Raw genomic sequence first — 20,316 nt, 5'->3', positions numbered from 1 at the left:
AAAAATATAGCTACCAAAAAGAAAAATCTAGAGCCACACGTACATGTGTATTTGATGCCCAGCCTCATTTCTGTAACAGGACCTACCAACATCTGGAAACAAACTTGGGCTTTGTCACTTCAGCCAATCAAAATACAAAGAAAACGAGAAGTACTGAAACGTGGCAGATTCAGAGACATTCAACAAGAATTATATTGTCCTTAGGACCAGCTTTGTATCTTTCCTGTTTTGCAGCAGATAAATATATTTCAGTTAAAACTCTAGATGGAGTAGTATGTGTGTTTCTGCATGTATATATATATAAAATCATCAACTGAGAGACCGAAATACAAGTGGATTTATTTAACATTCACTCTTTTTTTTTTGGTGGGATGAAGTTCCATATATATGACAAGCACTTAGGGGACACTAGCACTCTATGGTACCTGTGCACAACACATTTCACAATGTAGTAAAAAAGTCAACACCACCCGTTCTGCCATTACTGCAAGGAACATTAAGGAGTGCCCACTTGCTCTATGTGATTTGGAGTACCTTTTATCAGCATTCAGGTCCAATTAAGATGTACACACATGTAGCCTAATTGCCCCAGCTCCCACATTAGAAGGAAAGCTTTCTCAACACTGCTGCTACCTGAAAACTGCCAGTGTAAAGACAGAACATTAAACAAACTAAGAAGCATAATTAAATAAGTCAGAGGTGATGTTGGCCAGGTAATTTCAGCTACTCAAAACAGCTGACATTGGCAAATTGTATGCTTTAGGTTCATATAGGTGTGTACCAAAGTTTTAACATAGCAAATACACTTCAAACATTTACCTTCAATGTAGGTACAAAGATAATAAACAAACCAATTATATTACCTGGATGTAAGTGACTGAAGTGAAGAAATCTTGATAGCTGCATAGTCTACTTCCTTCTGCACTTAATCCTCACATTCCTCTATGCTCGCTGTATCAGGAGTCACCTCTGGAGATGACTAAAAGAGATTACCAAGCCCCCATTTTTACTTTCTTAGATCTCCCCCCCCCCCCCCATGCAGACCTAATTACAGTCAGCTTCTTGAAGACACCAACTAGTCACAAGATTGGTATTTATTTGGTATGTTCCCAATCATATGCTACGTTCTTTAAAGAGCAGAGTGACTTATTCCTCACTCCCTGAAAGAGAGGAGGAATTCTTCCTTCTCTGAGATGCTCTGTATTAGGATGGAAGAGGTAAAGGTCAGGGACTGCAGGGTATTTCATATAAGGGAGCCATGGCAAGCTCACAGCTCGCTTGGAAAATGCAGCAAGTAAATAAAATTCTTGTGAGCCTTTACTGTCACCCAGACATGAGGGGGTCCTGTGAGACTTCATTTGTAACTCAGCAAGGTACTGAATTAAGTGGAAACAAGCACTCTCATGCAATGACACAACAGGCAAAGGAAGGAAAGGAAAGGAAGGAAACCCCCTTTTTATGTTCTGGCTTCCTTGGTCATTCCTAGTTAAAACTATGGAGGTTTTATTCTAGCAAAAAACAGATTTTTTTATTTCAAGAGAGACATTTTTCTGAGGCTCAGGTCAGCTTCGATTCCTGTCACGCTTCTTATCAATTTATAACAAATCTAATTTTTTAAAGAGATTTTTAGTTTCCTAGTCTTAAGGAATCATAGTTAAAAATACTACCACTAATGTTTCCGTAGGAAGGAATGTAGGAAAAGTGTCTGAACTTCAGCTGTCTTTTGCCAAATCCTTCATCTGCCCAAGACCTACACATATCACAATATAACCCTGTGCTATAAACAGCCTTCATTTTCTTTCTGAAGTGTTCCACTTCTTAGGCCTATATGTTTGAAGGTTTTGAAATATAAACCACATAACAAAATAATCTGGCATGTTGACCATTACCACCCAAGAATCCCATTGCACATGAAATTCTGGCTAAAGGTGGAATTTATTAATTTTCATTGTGGGTACACTTTGAAGCACTCTAGTTCTATATGAGGGCCTCACAAGGGACACCAGTGCTGCTCCTACCACAAGTGTACACAATAGAAATAATTTAATAACAGGTCTATGTTACTTCAAAGCTCAAGAAGAAAACCACAGCAGATCCTTTAGAGAGCTAGATGTGAAAGAATGGCATTTAATTTAATTATAAAGTAGCTAAACTTCTACAGTCTCATGGAAAAAGTGAATTAATCAGCTATAAGTATCATATTAAAAAACTGCACATGTTGCTGGATTTTTGGGGGTAGTTTACTCCTTCACCACTCCAACTGCAGTTCATTCTTTCTGGTACCTCAGTGTTGTTAATTTAAAGGGAAAGCTTACATCATCGCTCTTGAGTTACTTGACAGCTTCAAACTTTGCCTGTGGGTGTTATACTGCTCTCAGGGACATCTTATATAATAATGCAGATGTCATTTTTCAGCTGACACAGCACATCTACAAACTTAAATTTTACTGAGTTCCAGAAAAGTATGGAGTCTTCATAAAGCCCTGAATATCAGCAAGGAGCTTGCACCATCAAGAAAAGCAGACTCCTCCCTCTGTGAAAGTAAAAGTAGTTTTGAAATGTAAAAATAAAATAAATATCTCTAGTAAGAGCTAATCTCTTTGTTAGATGGCCTATGATAAATACATAAGAAAATAAACATACATCAAAAGTTCTCTGCAGAATATGTCGGGGGGAGAGAAGAAAGGCACCATTGTCCAAGGGTCACTCAGCCAAGAAAAATCTCTTAGAACCTTCATCTGATTCATGTATCTGAGACCTAAACTTTTACTTCCAATAACATTAGATCACCTAGATATTCAGAAACAACAGGGTGGGTTTTGTTGGCTTAGTTTGTTTCACTACACAGTTGGTTCACTGTAGAAGTAGCTTAGGATTCTACTTTAAAGGACTAATAAATACAAGTCACCACTTCCCACAGTGCATGTTATGCTCATCATTGAAACACATTCTTTTTAATTACTCTAGTTTTCTCTTCTTGCTCCTGGTTACTACTGTTTCTCTCTGTTAGAGAAAGGCTTAAAGTATCTTTTTTTATTCCATCTTCTTGTATTCACAGACAGGTCACTGCGAACAGATCTTCTGGTTCTGAAAGAATATAGCAGCAAAACCTATAAATTCGAACAAAACCTTTTTATAGTTTTCTGAATTATTGTCCTAGAATGTACTCAGTTTCTGAAGACCCAGCATACTATGGCATTATTGTTATGGCTTTGGGCCATCATTCCCATCTTCATTATTTCTCATAGTGTAATTTCTGTGTTTAATTATGCACAAATTTTATCACGTATTTCCTTACTAAGAATATGAAACTGCATTAACCTAGAACCATTCCCTATAGCCCTAGAAGAAATACCTCCTTTCATAGATTATCTGCCAGTTAATCAGTTCTATATCCATTTAATATATACTTTGTGGATAATATGAATGTTATATTTTAATTTACAGTGAACTATTACAGCTATTTTTGTCAAAGATGATTTAAAAGTTCTGTTTTCCAATAAAGACGCATGAGATCACTCCTGTTATCTCAGTATTTCCAAACCTGGAACAGGATCCCATCATAAAAATTTTTTTGTCTGGAACTGATACATGCTAACTGACCTGTGGTCATCTGTTTCTTCCCACATTTATTAAAAAGAAAACTTATAAGCAGCAATAATTTCCTGAATTTCTGTGTTACTCCGATGTTTATCCAAAGTGAGCATAAAAGAACAGATTCAGCCAATTTCTTTATATTTTGCAGATCCAAACTGCTTATATAATTCCCCAGTCAGAGAATTGTTTTTGTAGTAATTAGTGCTCCTGCGTTTTTTTCAAGTAAATATTTTTCACTTTTCCCAAAGTATATGGAATTCCTATTTTTATTCTTTTATTCTCTATTCTTTTATTCTCTTTTTTTATTCTTGTTTAAGCAATGAACATTACCAGGTGGCATGTTCATGATCCTCAACTCTTACCAGCTCAGCTGTTGATGATTTCTGTACTCACATCTGGCCACACACCATTTGCTTCAAAACTCAACTGGGTCTTAACTTCAAGGGAGACCTAGAGACTGGAGAAGGAGAAGGGACATAGCCCTTTGTTCAAGGTGCAACAACTTTTCTCCATGGCTCTTATTACACTAGAGAGGAAAGAAAAAAAGGGGAGTACAGAATAAAAAAGGCTGAGTTTGCCTTTGTGTAGAAACTTTGTAGTTTGTGTAGAAAAAGCACAAGTTTCTGTGTGTTCCCTGGGAGCTACTGGCTTAGAGGACTGTGAACAGGCTCTTCTCCTAGCAACAGCACCAGGAGCTTACAAAGCATGAAGCAGGATCTCCTGAACTCTATTTTGCTTGCCTTTTGTTAACGTTTCTTTCTTTTATTTGTGACCTTAAAAGTCTAACTCAACATCAAAAATAATTATATCACTGACAAGCTAAACTGCAGAGAAGGTTATGTTTTATTGTTTTGTTTATTGATACATTATTTTATTATTTTATATCAGTCTCACTAGCAGCCTCATTGTTCTAACACACTAAATGCAAAGTATATTCTTCAAATCTTAATAAAAAGCCTACGTCACTACTGAGAAATAATAAAGGGGCTGAAGATTTACTAGAAAAAATAAAATTGACCCTGCAGAAACCTAACAAACAAAACCTGAATAAAATTGATACACATTCAGACAGTCTGTATGAGAGGAAGAGAAGACATAAGAAGAAAACATAGCCAGTCAAAAAATATCTGAGTGCTCGAAAGGGCAGATAAAGAAAGTGGGTTGTTTTTAAAGTCCACATTTCATCTGAGTCAAATCAAAGTCCAGCTTCAAACTAGCCATTTTTATACTACAAAATGTTGACTTTCAGATTACTTTCCCACTCTACACGCTATGGCAGTAAAGAAGCTCCTTACTTAACAAAATAGAAAACAAAAACCTCTATTCAAAAACACTTCCTCAAGAGCAAGGAAGGTGTATAACAAAAACAGCCTGGCCTATCAAGCTGGCCCCAATAGGTCATGGTCAAATCTGGTTTATAAGAGAAGCAATACACCTACTAGAAAAAAGCATAATAGAAAAATAAGGCAGAAATACCAGCCAGAAAAAATAAGTAACAAACAACAGAATGGACATACAAAAATGCAGCACTCTAAAGAAAAAAATGAACAAACCCTCACATCAGGATTAGCACACAATCTCACATCTATCTCACTGAGCTGTGCTGCTATTTCAGAATTTATAACAGAGATTCCTAAAGCTTTATCAAAAAGCAAACAAATAAACAAACAAACAAAAACCACCAAGAAAAAGACCCTGTAAGGTGACTACACATCACTGAACCATAAGACAACAATAACAGATGTAGAAAACAAAACTAAGCTTACTCTGACTTTCTTCCTACTCCGCCTTTATACCTGCCACTGTTCTCCACAGTTAAAGGTGATAAAATGGGTAAGAAATTCCTTATTTAAAATAATGCCATTAAGTATCACTCCAGCAATTCCAATGAAATCAGCAGCGATGCAGAAGCAGTTACTGAAGGCTGAACTTCACCCAACCCTGAAACACTCACTCACTCAGCTTTAGAGATGCACCTAAACTTGCTCAAGTTGTTGCTTACATGTAAAGAGCAAAGAACATGCATGCTTACACGAGCCGAGTACAATCTTTAATTTGAAAGGAAAATACCAATTTGTACACCAGATGGTCCACGTTGACTTGCAGCATATTTTCACCTTCATTTACACCAACCCCAGCAACTCCATGGCAATACTAATTATGTGTCTACTGCAACACAAACAGAAATTTTCTCCAGTAGTCATTTTACACAGGCAATGAGAGGATATTTCTTCAGGAAAAGCTTAGTGCTGAATGAAGCTTTTCTGTATCTCAAAACATAAAATCTTCTGTCTGTTCTCCTGGTTGTTAAATGTTTAGGAAAACTAAGCAGCAGTTACATTTTGTGGATAAGAGAATATATTGCCCCGGTGTTGACATTTTACTAAACCAAACACATATAAATATACATATATAACACCAGTAACTTAGATGTACCTCTAACATTTAGCAAATACCATTAAAAGATAAAAGTACAAAAATTGTACAATATTGCTGTTAAAAGTAATTTTGCTTTCAGTAATACATCTAAGGTTTGCAACATAAACCTGGTATAACACTGCTCTCTTGTGGTTTAATACATAAAATGCATGTGCAGAATGTGTCAACTATTTGGATCAATAATTTTAAAACTTTTAAAATACATCTAATTCTAAAACATTTTTTGCCAATTTAGGGGTTTACCTAAACCTCTCTGATACTAAAGAGAGGTTTACCTCTCTGTTGACTAAAGAGGGAACCTAGGCTCCTGCTTTCAGTCCTTTGATATTAAATGCCTAAAAAAAGGTATGAATACTTCTGTTCCAATAACAATAAAAAATAAACACTCCTGCTCACATAAATAAACAATATGCTTTTAAAGTCTCCTTTAGCCTTTCAGGCAAACAGCCCAAATAAAAATGTAAGCAGATGTAAAGAGGACTAGAAACACAGCTGGAACAAAAACACCACATAGTTTTTCTTTCAACATGTAAAAAAAAAAATCTAATTCCCATTGAGGAAGGAGAGAGCCTCCTGGTAGGGCTCTTGGGGAAAATAATTAATATCAAAAGAAAGGATTTTTTATTATTATAATTAGTAACTAGAATTAATTCTATTAGAACTAATTCTGTTAGCTATTAGAACTAATACTCTGAATCATTATGATTCCTCCCGATATAGATAAAGAGGAGGTTCAAGATCACCTAAAGAGCCTGAAGTCCATGGAACCTGATAGGATTCACCCACGGCTCCTGAAAGAACTGGTGGATTAAGTTGCAAAGCCACCGTCCATCATATTTGAAAAGATACAGCAGTCTGGGGAAGTTCCCTGTCAACAACAGGGTGATTGGTGGCTGTCGACACGGATTCAATAAGGACAAGTCCTGCCTCACTAACTTGGTGGCCTCTTACAGAGGGTCCCAGCCTCGGTGGACAAAGGCAGATCATCAGATAACATCTACCTGGGCCTGTGCAAAACATTCAACACTCTCCTGCATGGTATTCTGATCTCTAAACTGGAATGATATGGATTAAATGGATGGACCCCTCGTTGGATAAGAAACTGGCTGGATGGTCACACCCGAAGAGTTGTGATCAGTGGCTCAGTGTCCAAATGGAGATGTGTGAGGAGTGGTGTTCCTCAGGGGTCAGCACTGGGACCAGTGCTGTTTAACATCTTTGCTGGTGACACAGACAGTGGAATTGAATGAGCCCTCAGCAAGTTTGCTGACAACACCAAACTGTGTGGTGAAGTCAACACACTGGAGGGAAGGGATGGCATCCAGAGGGACCTCGACAGGCTCAAGAAGTGGGCTCGTCCAAACTGCACGAAGTTCAATAAGGCCAAGTGCAAGGTTCTGCACCTGGGTCAAGGCAATTGCATCCGTGCACCAATACAGGCTGGGAGGAGAAAGGATTGCAGACAGCCCTGAGGAGAAGGATTTGTGGGTGGTGGTGGACTTGAAGTTTTAACATGAGCCATCAATGTGCACTTGCAGCCCAGGACCCAGTTCACTTTCTGGGCTGCATCAAAAGCAGCACAGACAGATGGTCAAGGGAGGTGATTCTCCCCCTCGACTCTGCTCTTGTGAGACCCCACCTGGAGCACTGTGTCCAGTTCTGGAGTGCCCAGCATAAGACATAGAGCTCCTGGAGAGTGTCCAGAGCCACTAAAATGATCAGAGGGCTGGAGCACCTCCCCTGTGAAGACAGGCTGAAGAAGTTGGGGTTGTTCAGCCTGGAGAAGAGGAGGCTCTGAGGTGACCTTGTATCAACCTTCCAGTATCTGAAGGGGGCCTACAAGAAAGCTGAGGAAGGGCTTTTTACATGGGTGTGTAGTGAGAGAACAAGGAGAAATGGTTTAAAACTTGAAGAAGGTAGATCTAGATTAGACATTAGGAAGAAATTATTAAGGTGGTGGAAGAAATTATTTAAGGTGGTGGAAGAAATTATTTAAGGTGGGGGAAGAAATTATTTAAGGTGGTGGAAAAAATTATTTAAGGTGGTGGAAAAAATTATTTAAGGTATTATTTGAGGGTGGTGAGACACTGGAACAGGTTGTCCAAGGAAGCTGTGGCTGCCCCCTCGCTGGAAGTGTTCAAGGCCAGGTTGGATGGGGCTTTAGCAGCCTGGTCTGGTGGGAGGTGTCCCTGCCCATGCAGGGGGATTGGAACTAGATGATCTTGAAGGTCCCTGCCAAGCCTAGCCCTTCTATGATCCTATGAAATAAAGAATACCACAGAAACAAATGCCTAGCACAATCAAAAATATCACAGCTATTTAGCTAAATAATAGCTAGATAAAACAGAGTAAAGTTGATATTGCAAATGAAGCTACAATCATAATCTCCAAACAAAACAGGACATTTTAATCTAATGAAAAAAAGTTTTTAGCAAACCAGAAGCTTTTAGAATCTTTTTTTTTTTTAATTAGGATGCCAAGTTCAAAGACCTACTGTACTTCCATACACATCTGAATGAATTAGGCTTCATATTCACAATTAAGTGATTTTCCATCTTTTCCCCTTCTAGTTTTGTTAAACATAGCCCAAGATCACCTAATATGTAACATAGTTTTGAGAAGTCCTAATATAAAGAGATTAACACTGACATTTGAATTAGTATCAGTTATCTTACAGAAGACAGCTATTTCATTAACACATGCCCACAGATATACAGGCAAAACATTTCTTTGCCAAAGAGTTATAGATACAAAAAGCACATTGAAAACTGATGATAAATAAGAATTATTTCTGCTGGTCACTAGTATTAATGAGAGAGAAAAAATCTGAACCAAAAGAATTTGTAAGTTATGTGGGCAAATAATTCTGAAACGGACAAAGTATTGCTCAAGAGGAAGGAGAGCTGTCTTCTTTAGCCTTTATCCACAAAGTAATCTTAGATAGTTAAAACTGTCACACCACTGTTCCAACGAGTAACTATGGAGTACCATGTACATCGTTATAAACCACCAAAACATTTACAAACAAGAGAGCAAAATGCTTGTGAAAGACCCTTTCAGACTGTGATTTTTCACAATTGTCAGCCAAACTGCAAAAAAAAAAAAAAAAAGCATAATTATTTATGTAGATAAAAACATTAAACCACGTCTTGTATCTTCTCACATAACCCAAGTTATTCTTCCTCACAAAGGAAGCAATATTTTTATGACCTTAAAAGATATGATGAATATACATGCATGAGAAAAAGGAAAAAATGCTGAGGACAAAGATATTCAGGAAAACAGACAAACAAACAAACAAAAAACCCTAAAACAATGCATTTTCTCACTTAAAAATGTAATAATAATGACTTGTATCTTAAGATATATTGAAGTTACTGAACCAATCTATGCCACTGACTGAGGACAGTTTGAATGTCAAATCATCAATTGTTTCTCTTGTTACAGTGGGCTGATCCTGCCCATTTTCACCACTGGAAAACTTCAGGAAGTCTTACTTTTTTCTTTGTGTCTTTCAGCCAAGAAACAACAGTATGTAAAGCACTGGAATAGAATCTGCAAATTATTTAAATTTCACACACATGCAACAACAATGCTCTAAACAACTAATCCATAGATATTCAGATAAAACTGGAAGATGTAGTGAAAGTCAGTGTCACTATGAAAAAATATTGATCAACCATACAGGGATTGGTTCTGAGAAGCTGGAACAGAAATCAGGATCATGAATGTCTCCCGGATACCTGGAATCACTGACAAGGATTTCAGATAAAGCAAAAGTGCAATCTGGCTGCAGGCCATACATACATTGGGACACCAGCTGCTTTCATAGTCTTGCCTGCAGGAATTTCTTTCCCTGGGGCTTGTGATCAGTAGTAACTCAACTTGTTCAGCAGGATCCCTTTGTCGATTAGGCCTTTGCAAGAGCCCTGTATATAATAATTACTATTTAGGCAGGGCTAAAGAACAATGTAATTAATTCCTGAAAAGAGGAAGAGGCTGCAGGCGGTGGATACTGTTGTATATTTTCTGCTGTTTTTTCCCCTCAGACTCTTTGCATATACATGGAATGGCAGATTATATGTTGATTGTCCCTCACAAGTAGTGAGTATCCGGAAAGACTTTGTTGTTTCACTTTTATTAATTGACAAACTGGATATACTGTACATACTACTTAATCTCTAGTAGAAAAACAAAACCAACTTTCATTCCAGAAACCTCCCCACCAACTCCTGAAGACATACACCCTGCCTAATAGTTCATCAGGAGTGGCAGGAGAATACATTTTCAGTGACAAGAATAAAATAGCACAACATTTTCCACGATTGTTCCAGCAGACCAAGGGCATGCTCATGTTCCTGAGCCTCTTCCTCCTCTCTCATATTGCTACTGCTTCTCCTAAGAGCTGTATTGTCACTCAGCAACTCAGTCAGGGGCCACATGTGAATGAGGTTCTTGGTAGATAAACAGAGCAAGGATTCTAGGTGGGCATGGACAACCCTAAAGAAGTTCAAATTGCTTCCAAGTTGTTGATTCAGATGTTTCAGTCAAATAAAATAACAAAGCCACATGTCTTCTAGTTCTGAAAGGAACATGTATCTGCAATAGGTGACATTCTTTCCATTACTAAACATCACTGTTCAAGTTCTGCAGCTTCTTAGAGTTGAAAACTGTCAGATACTACCAGATGCCACCCAGACTTCTCAAGCTATACCAGGGCTCAATGCCTAACCTAATTTACATCTGGAACTACATAAAACAAAGAGCCTATTCTCATAACATGTGTAGGTGGTACATAGTTTAAAAAAGTAGTCTAGGGAAGCAGCTCAGCTAAGCAAATTCCACTAATGCACAATTTGCATCAGATTGATGCAAAAACAAGATAGTACTCAGCAACCTGAAGTGTCACACAGCTCACTAAAATCTGCAGATGCTTCTGAAGTCTGACACTAGATCCCCAGTTGAAGAGGTACTAAGAAATTCCAGAGCAAGTTCTCTTCCCAAATGAAAAGATGACACTTTTCAATTTCAAATTCCCACTGAAAAATGTTCCCGTAGGCCAAGTACTTAAATGATGAACTGGAGAGCACAGAAAACACATACAAAAATTAGTTTAAAACAATAGTTCTTCATGAAGAGAAGAAACTGTTGGTCACATGAAGCAGTTGAAGTAGGATAGAGAGAAGACTACTGCATTCAGGGCTCTGCAGATTAAGTCAGTCCCTCACAGCAAGAATTCCACCTTCACATTTGTCAGTATGGCTTCAAATGCTGAGACCCCCTGGACCTACAAATGCTGACAAAAAACAGCAAGGAGATTACTTGCTCCACCTCATCACACTACAGATACTGAGCAAAAGGGAGCTGATTCATGGGCTTTATGCTCCCTGGGACTCCAAGGGCCTTAAAATCCCCTTCTGCAGGCACTTGCATAGACTTCCTTCACTATTGCTCCCTGCAGCCCCAGTATGTCAGAGATCACAGCAGCAGACAAAAGACAATGGGGAGCTTTGATAGAAGAGGGTAAGACTCCTAAATAGAGGGTCAAGCTGGCTATTCTGTATGGATTTCAGAGCAGTTGTCAAGCTTAGGTAGAGAACAAATGAGTGTTCTGGAAGTGGAAAGAAAGGGAAGGTCAAAATGTTACAGACTGAGAGAAATGGGAGAACATGATATAGTTCAATAACTACTAAATTCAGAAGAAAAAATCTATAAGTCATAATTTTTGAAGCTTAACATAGCAAGTAATTTTAAGCTCCAGTTTTAGTCAAAAGATTACTTACAATTATAACGTAAGTATGAGATCTGCACAGTAATTTCTTACAACGGTGCAAATAAGACCAAGCAGCAAGAGGGAATCCAGGTGCCTGTCTACTCTGCATAAGCAGGCAGGGAAATAGAAGACACTTGTACTTCACCAAGTACTCTGACAGGAAATATGTAAGCTCTATTTTAATTGATTTTAGGTAATAATAGACATTGTCTAGTATAGTCAGCACTTAAGATCCAAAAAAGTAAATTTGCAATACAAACTGTCACTACCACACACTTCTACAATACAAAGAAAGCTTTATTTTATAAACTCCTGTGAACAAAACAGACTTCATATGGAGAAGCCAAGGAGGATGTCAATGTTTATGTACACACAGATTTCAGACTAGGTGCTAGCAGGTCTCACTACAAAGTCTTCTGTCTCCCAGAACACAACTCCTCCATATTATAGACATTTAACAGACAACCTGCAGTTACTTGAAATACAACAGATTTTCACAAACTTGGAAGCTGAATCTAGTGACCCCAATAAGTTAGAATACTGTCTGCACATGTACAGTGTTGCATCAGCAAACTGCAAAGAAAATTGAGGCAGCTGCACCATTATAATGAAACAGTATCATCGGCTATTAATTATATGTGGTGAGTTTTTTACACCACACTAACAAAAAGTTTACACTTCCTTATTGACACTGAAGTGCAGAGCACACACCTCAGTTGCCAAACCAATAATTATTTTTTGTTCACACACACTTCTTTCCTGTATCTCCCAGGTTTCAAAACACACTGCTCCATAGCAATAAACAACTTTTTTTGGCTGTGTGCATCGCATTCACAAGTTTGGCTGCTGGGAATCTAAAGAGAAGGAAAAGGAAATTTTCCTACACAACCCAAACTCCAACAGGATAGGAGAGATGTCTTCGAGAAAAATTACACAACCTTACAGCAGTTTAAAAGGGGACCCACCACTTGTACACTCAAAAAACTTTCCTCAGAAGTCTCCATCAGTTAAATATGAGCTCTCACTTTCCACGTTGGTGCTGGTTTAGCTTCATTAGTTCTTACAAGCCCAGATTTTGCGTTTGGCTTCCGACTGCAAGGACCAACCTGGAGAGCAGGGATGGAATTAAACAAAATTATACCCAAGAGAACTGAATGAGATTATGTTTCCAATAAAGACAGTTGGGAAGTGTTGTTGTGCTTCTCTTAGCATAGGAAGAATAAAATAGTAAGCCTGTGCAATTGGCTTATCATTCTGTATCTATTCCTGAGCATGCTGACCTTAAGCAGCCTCTCTTCCAGGACTTTGTAATTCAGCTGTTAGATCCTGGACCTTAAGCTATTCCACAAACAACGTGTTCAAGGAACTAACATTGATCTTTGCACCTAAAATCAGGTGTCAGCTAAGCAATGCAGAGGTCTACAGCATCCAAAACACAAGCTTGGCTGTTTTATCAAGTTTCTAATTTTTCTTTTGGGGAAAAAAGGTTAACAGGGAAATTTATTAAGACTGCACTCGACTGATACTTACAGCAGGAAGTAGAAACATACACCTTAATTTTACTTACATATTCAGCCAAGCAGCTATATATGTGACAGCTTTTAAAGAATATCTGGATTTCCATTATACCTTTTGCATTACTTTCCTCACTTAGGCTAACATATGCCACAGTCCAAATCATTACCTCCCTTTTAAGATACAAAGACAGAATTGCTAAACAGAGAAGCACAGTTGATATTACTGCCACTTGTTTCTGTCTGTCTCAAAGAAAGCAGTTCTGAGGCTTGTGGAAGTCTCTAACATCAAACAGTACTGCTGGACTGTGCAGAAACGATGCTGCCTCAAAGAAAATGTCACAGCCAGTGCCTTAATTTTAATTTCTGAACATACAGAACATGGTAATCAGACCTCCCTGTTTCTTCCTACCACTTTTATTGGCAAAATTAGTCAATAAATAGTATTAATAACTAGATACACAGTTTCTATCCATGGATATCTGCCAGTTACTCTCAAGCAAACATCCATAAATCAGTCAACTATGAGCTGAATTTTAAGGTCCCTTCTCCTCTTACTGCATCTATAAGTGCATTTACCAGCCTAAATCTACCCAAAATAATCTTTTGAGAATCTTATACTTGAAAGAAACAGCCACCTAGGCTGAGGGCTTAAAAACATTGTAGAAAAATGTAGAAAATTGTAGAAAAACCCATAAAAACATAGCGACTATACATGAGAACAGCAGTCACTTTGAGAATATCAAAACATAGTCTTGTACAAAAAACATACCATCTCTGGACTAGAAAATGATGAGCTGTCAAAAGACTGATTTTCTTTATCCAAGGAATCATCTTCATCATCATTTTTATGTGCAAATTTCTGCTTTAGTGCATGAGTTAAAAGAGCAACAGGATCCCAATCTGAACTTTGCCTCTTTTTGGGTCTAGAAAGAGGAGTGCCTCCAGGTGACCTCCAAAGAACAAATGAAAAACAGAAACAAAAAACAAACACAAAAGTTTTATCATCTCCTGTCCTTAATCATTTGCTGAGTGATCAAAAATCAAGACACAATTTCTGTATACATCCTATCCTGTAAATCTCTAACTACACAGATAATGCTGCTAATGCTCTTTTGCAACAGTTCACCAAACAGGACTAATACAAATACACCAAACAACTTCTCAGCCAAATTCTTAACTTGAAAATACAGCTTGATGCTGTTCCATAAAGAAAAGTAGCAATAAATCAACACAAAGTGTTAGAGTAATGCAAATAAATAATGTGGGGGGAAAAGCAAAATGTGCAGTATAATGTGCAAAATGTGCAAAATACCTTGCAAATGTGCAAGGTATTTTTGTATAGGGCAACAGAACATTATAAATATTCACAATCCAACTGCACTACTAAAGCACAAATTTATGAAACACTTTCAATGAAAGATACAGCATATACTTTCTTTATCACTTCAGAGTTAGGACGAGAATATTTTCAGCATGCTAACAGTAGCTTTCCAATGTTTCCCCAACTATTTGCCCTTTCACAGTGAATTCAGAAAGTTTATTTGTTCAGATCAATTTTCTGTGACCCTGTAGGAAACTTAGTAAACAAACTCCAGATAGCAAACACATCCACCTCCCCCTGCCCCAAACCTGAGATTTGTATACTAAAGCAGGACACCAGTTTTAATGCTCTGATACTCAGCATGTTTTAAATGCAACTAAAAGCCACGTCACAAGTATCTTAAGTGCCAGCCTGTGAACTTAGAGGTTTATTTAGGGATAGAGCATACATCATAAGTCTGTCAGCAGTAGCTGCTCACTAAATGATATTTCAAACCAGTGTTCTGTGGTGGCACTTAAGTGCTGTGACAGTTACAGTCTTGGATAATTCAAATACAGGTTCAATCCAACCTACCTCTCAATAGCTCGCAACTGAACTTTGTTCAGGTCTTTTAAAACATCCATCATGCTAGGAATGTTTTTTGTCCCCTGGTGATCACCACTATCAGCTGCAGCTGAACCACTGCTTCTTGTTGCACGACGTTGTTTTATAAGTTCAGCTACTGAATTACTGGCATCAACACCAGATGGTCCACCAGAAGGAAGTGGAGGCGGCGAAGGAATGACAAACTGGTTGTGAGAGACGGACAATGGCGTAGAAGTCATGGCTGGCACTGGGTAAAATACATCTGGAGTGCTGAATGTTTTAAAGGCTTCTGGATGCACTTTTAAAGGAAAAACAGTGATCTTATTTTTAATCAGTATACCTTCATAATTAACAATATTAATCAACAGCTAAGATTACCCAGTTTTAAATTGAGCTAAGACCGGCTCTTAAAGCACTTTCTTACAAACTGTGGTATTATACCACAGAGGGATTACATTTAAAACAAAGAACGTTTTTTATTTCAAAGCCACAGCTTCAGAACACATGAAATCACTAATTGTCTTGCACTACCCTGATTTCCTCCATTTGTGTCTTCAATTACCACGTCTAGTTTATTCTCAGTGGGCTGAATGTTAGAATATCCCACATGGAGCAAAACCAGAAATAACCACAAAGCATGTCTAACAGATTACAATACTAAGTGCAATGGAGAAGGGACAAAAGAAAATCAACAGAACATCTCAATGAAGTTCAGAGTTGCCTCAACTACTGTTTAAGTTCGCTCTGCACAATACAAATGTAACACTCCCATACCAGTTCAAATGTTTCAATAATCACAGCACAAGTAAGACAATCAAGACCTTAACATAAGCTTCAGCCTTTGATACTCTAGTAGCTGTTAGCCACAGCTACTGCAGCATTTGTTTTCATTAAAGCATGAATAGCTATAATAGTTTTTTAATCCATTATTTTGATAACTTGTCAGAACAAGTGCAAAAAACAAAAGGAATAAGAGTCTAACTTTTTTAAGCAGTGGAAAACAACAAAAAAAACGTGGAAATGAGTATAAAGACCAGTTAGGATCAACTGCAGTGTAAATTGGCAATCAAGCCAAGAAAACGGGGTGGGGGGATGACAGACAACACCAAATACTGAAAAGAAAAACAAAACACAGCATTCTGCACATTTTGTTGGTGTGACTTCAGTTAGACAAATTAGAGATTTTCTCGATCAATCTCAGAAATGGCAAGACGGGAACAAGACCACTAAAGAAAAAACCAACCAAACAAACAAAAAAACAAACAAAAACCAACTGATTTTTTTCAAACCAGAGGAGCTTACATGATGGAAAGCTTCCCAGTGTCTGTGCTGAAACAATAGCAGCAATCTGAGTACGAAGAAAGGTTAGTTCATCTTCAAGTGCAGAAATTTTTTGCAGTGCTGACTGATCAACAAGATTCTGTGTACTGTTTCTTGGAACACTCTGTATTAAATCTATAGGTGGATGAAAGTCACAATAAGCTGTACTTTTTTCTTTTCTCCATAATTCAGTCCTAGAAAACAACAAAAGATAGAGTTTCAAAAGGCTCAGTCAGCAATCAATTCTCAAAACCTACTATCAGTTCAAGCAAGTTATCATCATTCAGGAAGACATAAATTTGCAAACTATTTAAGAAAACTTCAAACCTTTAACTAGTCATAAACTTCCAAATATTTTAATTCTCCCTTTCCTCAAGTACAATACAGATCCTTGAAAAGTCATCATACAAAAGTCAGGTAATTTATTTAGGGATAGAGCATACATCATAAGGCCATAATGTAGGACTGAGCTATCATTATTCAATAAGCATCAGACTGACATATCTACTGTAACAGTAGATATGAAAAGCAGAGAGAAATCTCTTAAGTTTCGCCATTTACTCACTTATCAAACTCTGCAAGAACACTGCAAGCAGCAAAGAAGTTGCAAGCTCAGAAAACAACAATGGATTTTAATATGCACTTCCAGAATAAGTACTTCATTTTCTGTAAGCTACATATAACCACAGGCTGAAACAGAAGGTCATGCTACAAGTCTCAGGTTTTAATTTTAAAAATTGTTTCAAGTCCGTGCCTGAAGAAATCACTGTAAAATATAGAATAAATGTAAATTCAAACTACCAGGATTTCATTATGAAAAGAAGAAATTAAATTTAGTTTTTATTCAAGATGCCCTAAGTTCTGAATGAAACAAACCCAGACCCCTTTTCCCTTATAATAATCATCCTTTCACTTCAATTCAGACTTGCAGCATTGATTTCTGATTTTCAAAAAACCCTTGCTCTTCACACTGGCTCAGAAGGAAAAGATATCAGTGAAAAAAATTGTTCTTGAAAAACTTCTCACTGAGCGAGGAGAGGAGGAGGAGAAAGAATGAACATTCATTGATCTGTGAATCAGACTAGTTAAATAACAGTGTAAGCAATCAAAACAGGCCACAGATCCTTTTAACAATATTCTTACTTTTTCTGCAAAAGAAAATACCTTCTACAATTCAACAGTAATGAGTCGGGAATCGCAGGATGAAACACAAGTTTATCAAAACTTCTCTAATATAAAGAGTCTCATTTCATCACTTTCTTGTAGTTTCATTACCAGCAAGCAGTACAAACATCATCAGCAAACACATGCCAATATGAGGCAAGATTTAGCACTCCATAAAAGCTCAAACGGGTTGCATAAACTGTATTCAAGGTACATTTTTAAAGTAAAGAAATTATGGTATTCTTTCCATCTAAGCAAACATTAAGTTTTACATTCACAGCACTATAGAGTACCAGACATTAAAAGAAGACATTTAAACATTCATTCTTGTTTTCCCCTTTATAACATTTTCTAAAATGCTTGCAGACTAAAATGATAGATATAATAATTTTTTTTAATGTTGCAATGTGCAAGTTCCCCTTATACTCCCTCACAAAGTAGTAACAATTAAAATATCAGCAAGGCACCTGATGCACTCTCAGAAAAAGAAGTGACTCAAATTTCAGAAATCTTTTGGATACGAATATACAGCAAAAAATTTCAGGTAAGAAGTAAATGCTCCCACCAGAAAAATCAAGAAGTTTCCAGGGTTCATTTAGCTGAAAGCCTGAAAGGGCAAGTTAAAAAAAATTTAAAAAAATGAACAAACCCAAACAACCAAACATGATAAAACTAAATACCACAAAGAAAAGACCTAAGTTACTTTTCTGACTCCCTTTTATGCATATATTCTGCTTTTACTTACTTAAGTCTAGTAAATGCTTGTCCCTCATCATTTGCCACCCAGAGGACATCAGCAAGTGATGGAGCTACAGGAGCTGGAGCTATACTTTGGTCATCATTACCCAAGGAACTTGGGTCTTGAACAAGCTAAAAGCAAAAAAACGAGGAAAAAGAATGTGTGAAGAGAAACCAGATCCAGCACATACCATAAGTACTACTTCAGCAAAAGGAATTTTTAAGCAGTGCTCTAATCAAGTTGGAAACAGTGAGCGTAAGGGAAGCAACAGAAATTAAACAAGCAAAAAAGAACAGGAAAGCTATCAGTATCTTAAGAAACTAGAAAACCTAAACAATTGAAGCAGATCTAGAACCATAAATAACTTACTTTTAAATAAGGTCTTGGGTAGGGCTCTAAGGAAAGAATTGTCCCAAGCCTACGGACAACACTTCGAGCAGATCCGTACTTCTTTTTTTGGCAGACAGGTATGACCTAAAAATCAAAATACCTTTCATTTTATTCTGAAAAGCAAAATCAAAGCCTGCAGTTCTTACAATTAAAGTTACTACATATTTTAATGTTATATGCAATTAAATATAACCTAACTTTCCAATGCTCTTCCCAAGCTGAAAGTCCAAAGAGGTCTACATTGGTTTTAACAGACTGTTTCCACAGCACCACCGAGACATGACCCATACCAAATATATTTTAAAGTGGCACAAAGGCCAACAGAGAACGTAACAGCTACACCATGCAGCTACATTCTGAGCTACTGACAAAACAAAAAAAAGTGCACTTCTGAGTAACCGTATGCATCTATAGACGTCACAGGGGAAAACACAGAGTAAAGCAATTAAATCAGTTTCATGTACCTTGATCTGGTACTTCCTTATGATGGAATACAACTGCTGGAGATGCCTTCTCGAGATTGCTGAAGGCAGGCACGTTCTGATCGTACGGCTGATGCTGCTGCCGAATATGCGCGTTTCCAAAAACAGAGCCTGGCAAAACAAAATCATAAACCAAGAACTCCCGACAAGGAAGCCAGAAAATAACTAGGAAAGCTCGAACTACTATTCCTAGCAGTACTTCGGTAGTTTCGGGTAAGCGAAGCAAGCCTTTCCTCACGGCTACAAGCTGCAGTTGTGCCTCATTGCTGACGGCCCCGAGCAAAAGAACTGCCCCTAAACACGGGCCCTATCATCAGACCCTGTCACTGCAGCAACAAACTATCTCCGTTTCCCATAAAATACCTTTCCCAGGTTTCTGGAAAACAAAACAAAACAAAGCAAAAAAAAACCCAAACAAAAACCACAAAAAAAACCTTGAATGGCTCTATCCGATCAGAGAGCCACCGACACCCAACGTTCAGGCCGGCAGCACGCCCACCAAGCTTCTCCACACCGACGCCCCCAGCTGCGCCCCTGTAGCTTAGCCGGCCCTCCCACGATCACGCTGCGGCCGCGATGTGCCGACCCTCCCTCTCTCCCCCCCGCAGAAGCCCCCCAACACCCCCCCCCGCGGGTCTCCAGCCCGTGTCTCCCCGCTCCTCGGGGTCCCACCTGGTGTGGCTGCCAGCCGAAGTACTCCAGCACCCGCCTGAGGAGCTCCAGCACCAGCGCCATGCCCGCCCTGAGCGCCGCAAGGCGGAGGAGGAGAAAGGCCGCACTCCCCCGTCACCGGAACGAACGAGTCTCCCCGCTCTTCGTAGGCAGCCGCCGGCGAGGGGAGAAAAGCTCCAGAGCCCCCCACCCCGACCCCCGAAGCCCCCGCGGGGCCGCCGCCTCAGCCCGCCGCCACCGGGCTCAGAAGCCGCCCCGCAGGCTGGGGGCACCAATCAGGAGCAGGGGCGGGGCGTAAACAAGCCAATAGGAAGCAC

At 38.5% G+C, this 20,316-nt stretch overlaps 1 protein-coding gene across 2 annotated transcripts; it reads right to left on the bottom strand.

Moving 5' to 3' along the window:
* Positions 1–12,085: 12,085 nt before the first annotated feature.
* On the bottom strand, positions 12,086–20,069 carry MTFR2 (mitochondrial fission regulator 2). Of its 2 annotated transcripts, XM_071740842.1 has the most exons (8): positions 20,000–20,069; positions 19,310–19,438; positions 18,825–18,929; positions 18,462–18,586; positions 16,535–16,746; positions 15,221–15,530; positions 14,096–14,276; positions 12,086–12,915 (listed from the first exon to the last, which is right to left on the bottom strand). In XM_071740842.1, the coding sequence occupies exons 1-8, from the start codon at positions 20,060–20,062 to the stop codon at positions 12,817–12,819; spliced, it is 1,224 nt and encodes a 407-aa protein (XP_071596943.1). In that variant the 5' UTR covers positions 20,063–20,069; the 3' UTR covers positions 12,086–12,816. The 2 variants fall into 2 exon arrangements, with proteins under 2 accessions (XP_071596943.1, XP_071596944.1); XM_071740843.1 differs by lacking the exon at positions 14,096–14,276 and having other exon boundaries at positions 12,705–12,915.
* Positions 20,070–20,316: the final 247 nt, after the last annotated feature.

This window comes from Heliangelus exortis, chromosome 3 (assembly GCF_036169615.1).
Source record: "Heliangelus exortis chromosome 3, bHelExo1.hap1, whole genome shotgun sequence".
Taxonomy (NCBI): Eukaryota; Metazoa; Chordata; class Aves; order Apodiformes; family Trochilidae; genus Heliangelus; species Heliangelus exortis.
The sequence above is the reverse complement of the archived record's forward strand: the minus strand, read 5'-3'. Positions and strand labels throughout refer to the sequence as shown.

Excerpts from the sequence above, each read along its gene's own strand:
- MTFR2 (XM_071740842.1), bottom strand. The coding sequence starts at position 20,062 with ATGGCGCTGGTGCTGGAGCTCCTCAGGCGGGTGCTGGAGTACTTCGGC. Across the intron at positions 19,439-19,999 it reads TCGGCTGGCAGCCACACCAG|GCTCTGTTTTTGGAAACGCG; the intron begins GTGGGACCCCGA and ends TTGTTTTGCCAG. Across the intron at positions 14,277-15,220 it reads CAGTTGCGAGCTATTGAGAG|GTCACCTGGAGGCACTCCTC; the intron begins GTAGGTTGGATT and ends TGTTCTTTGGAG.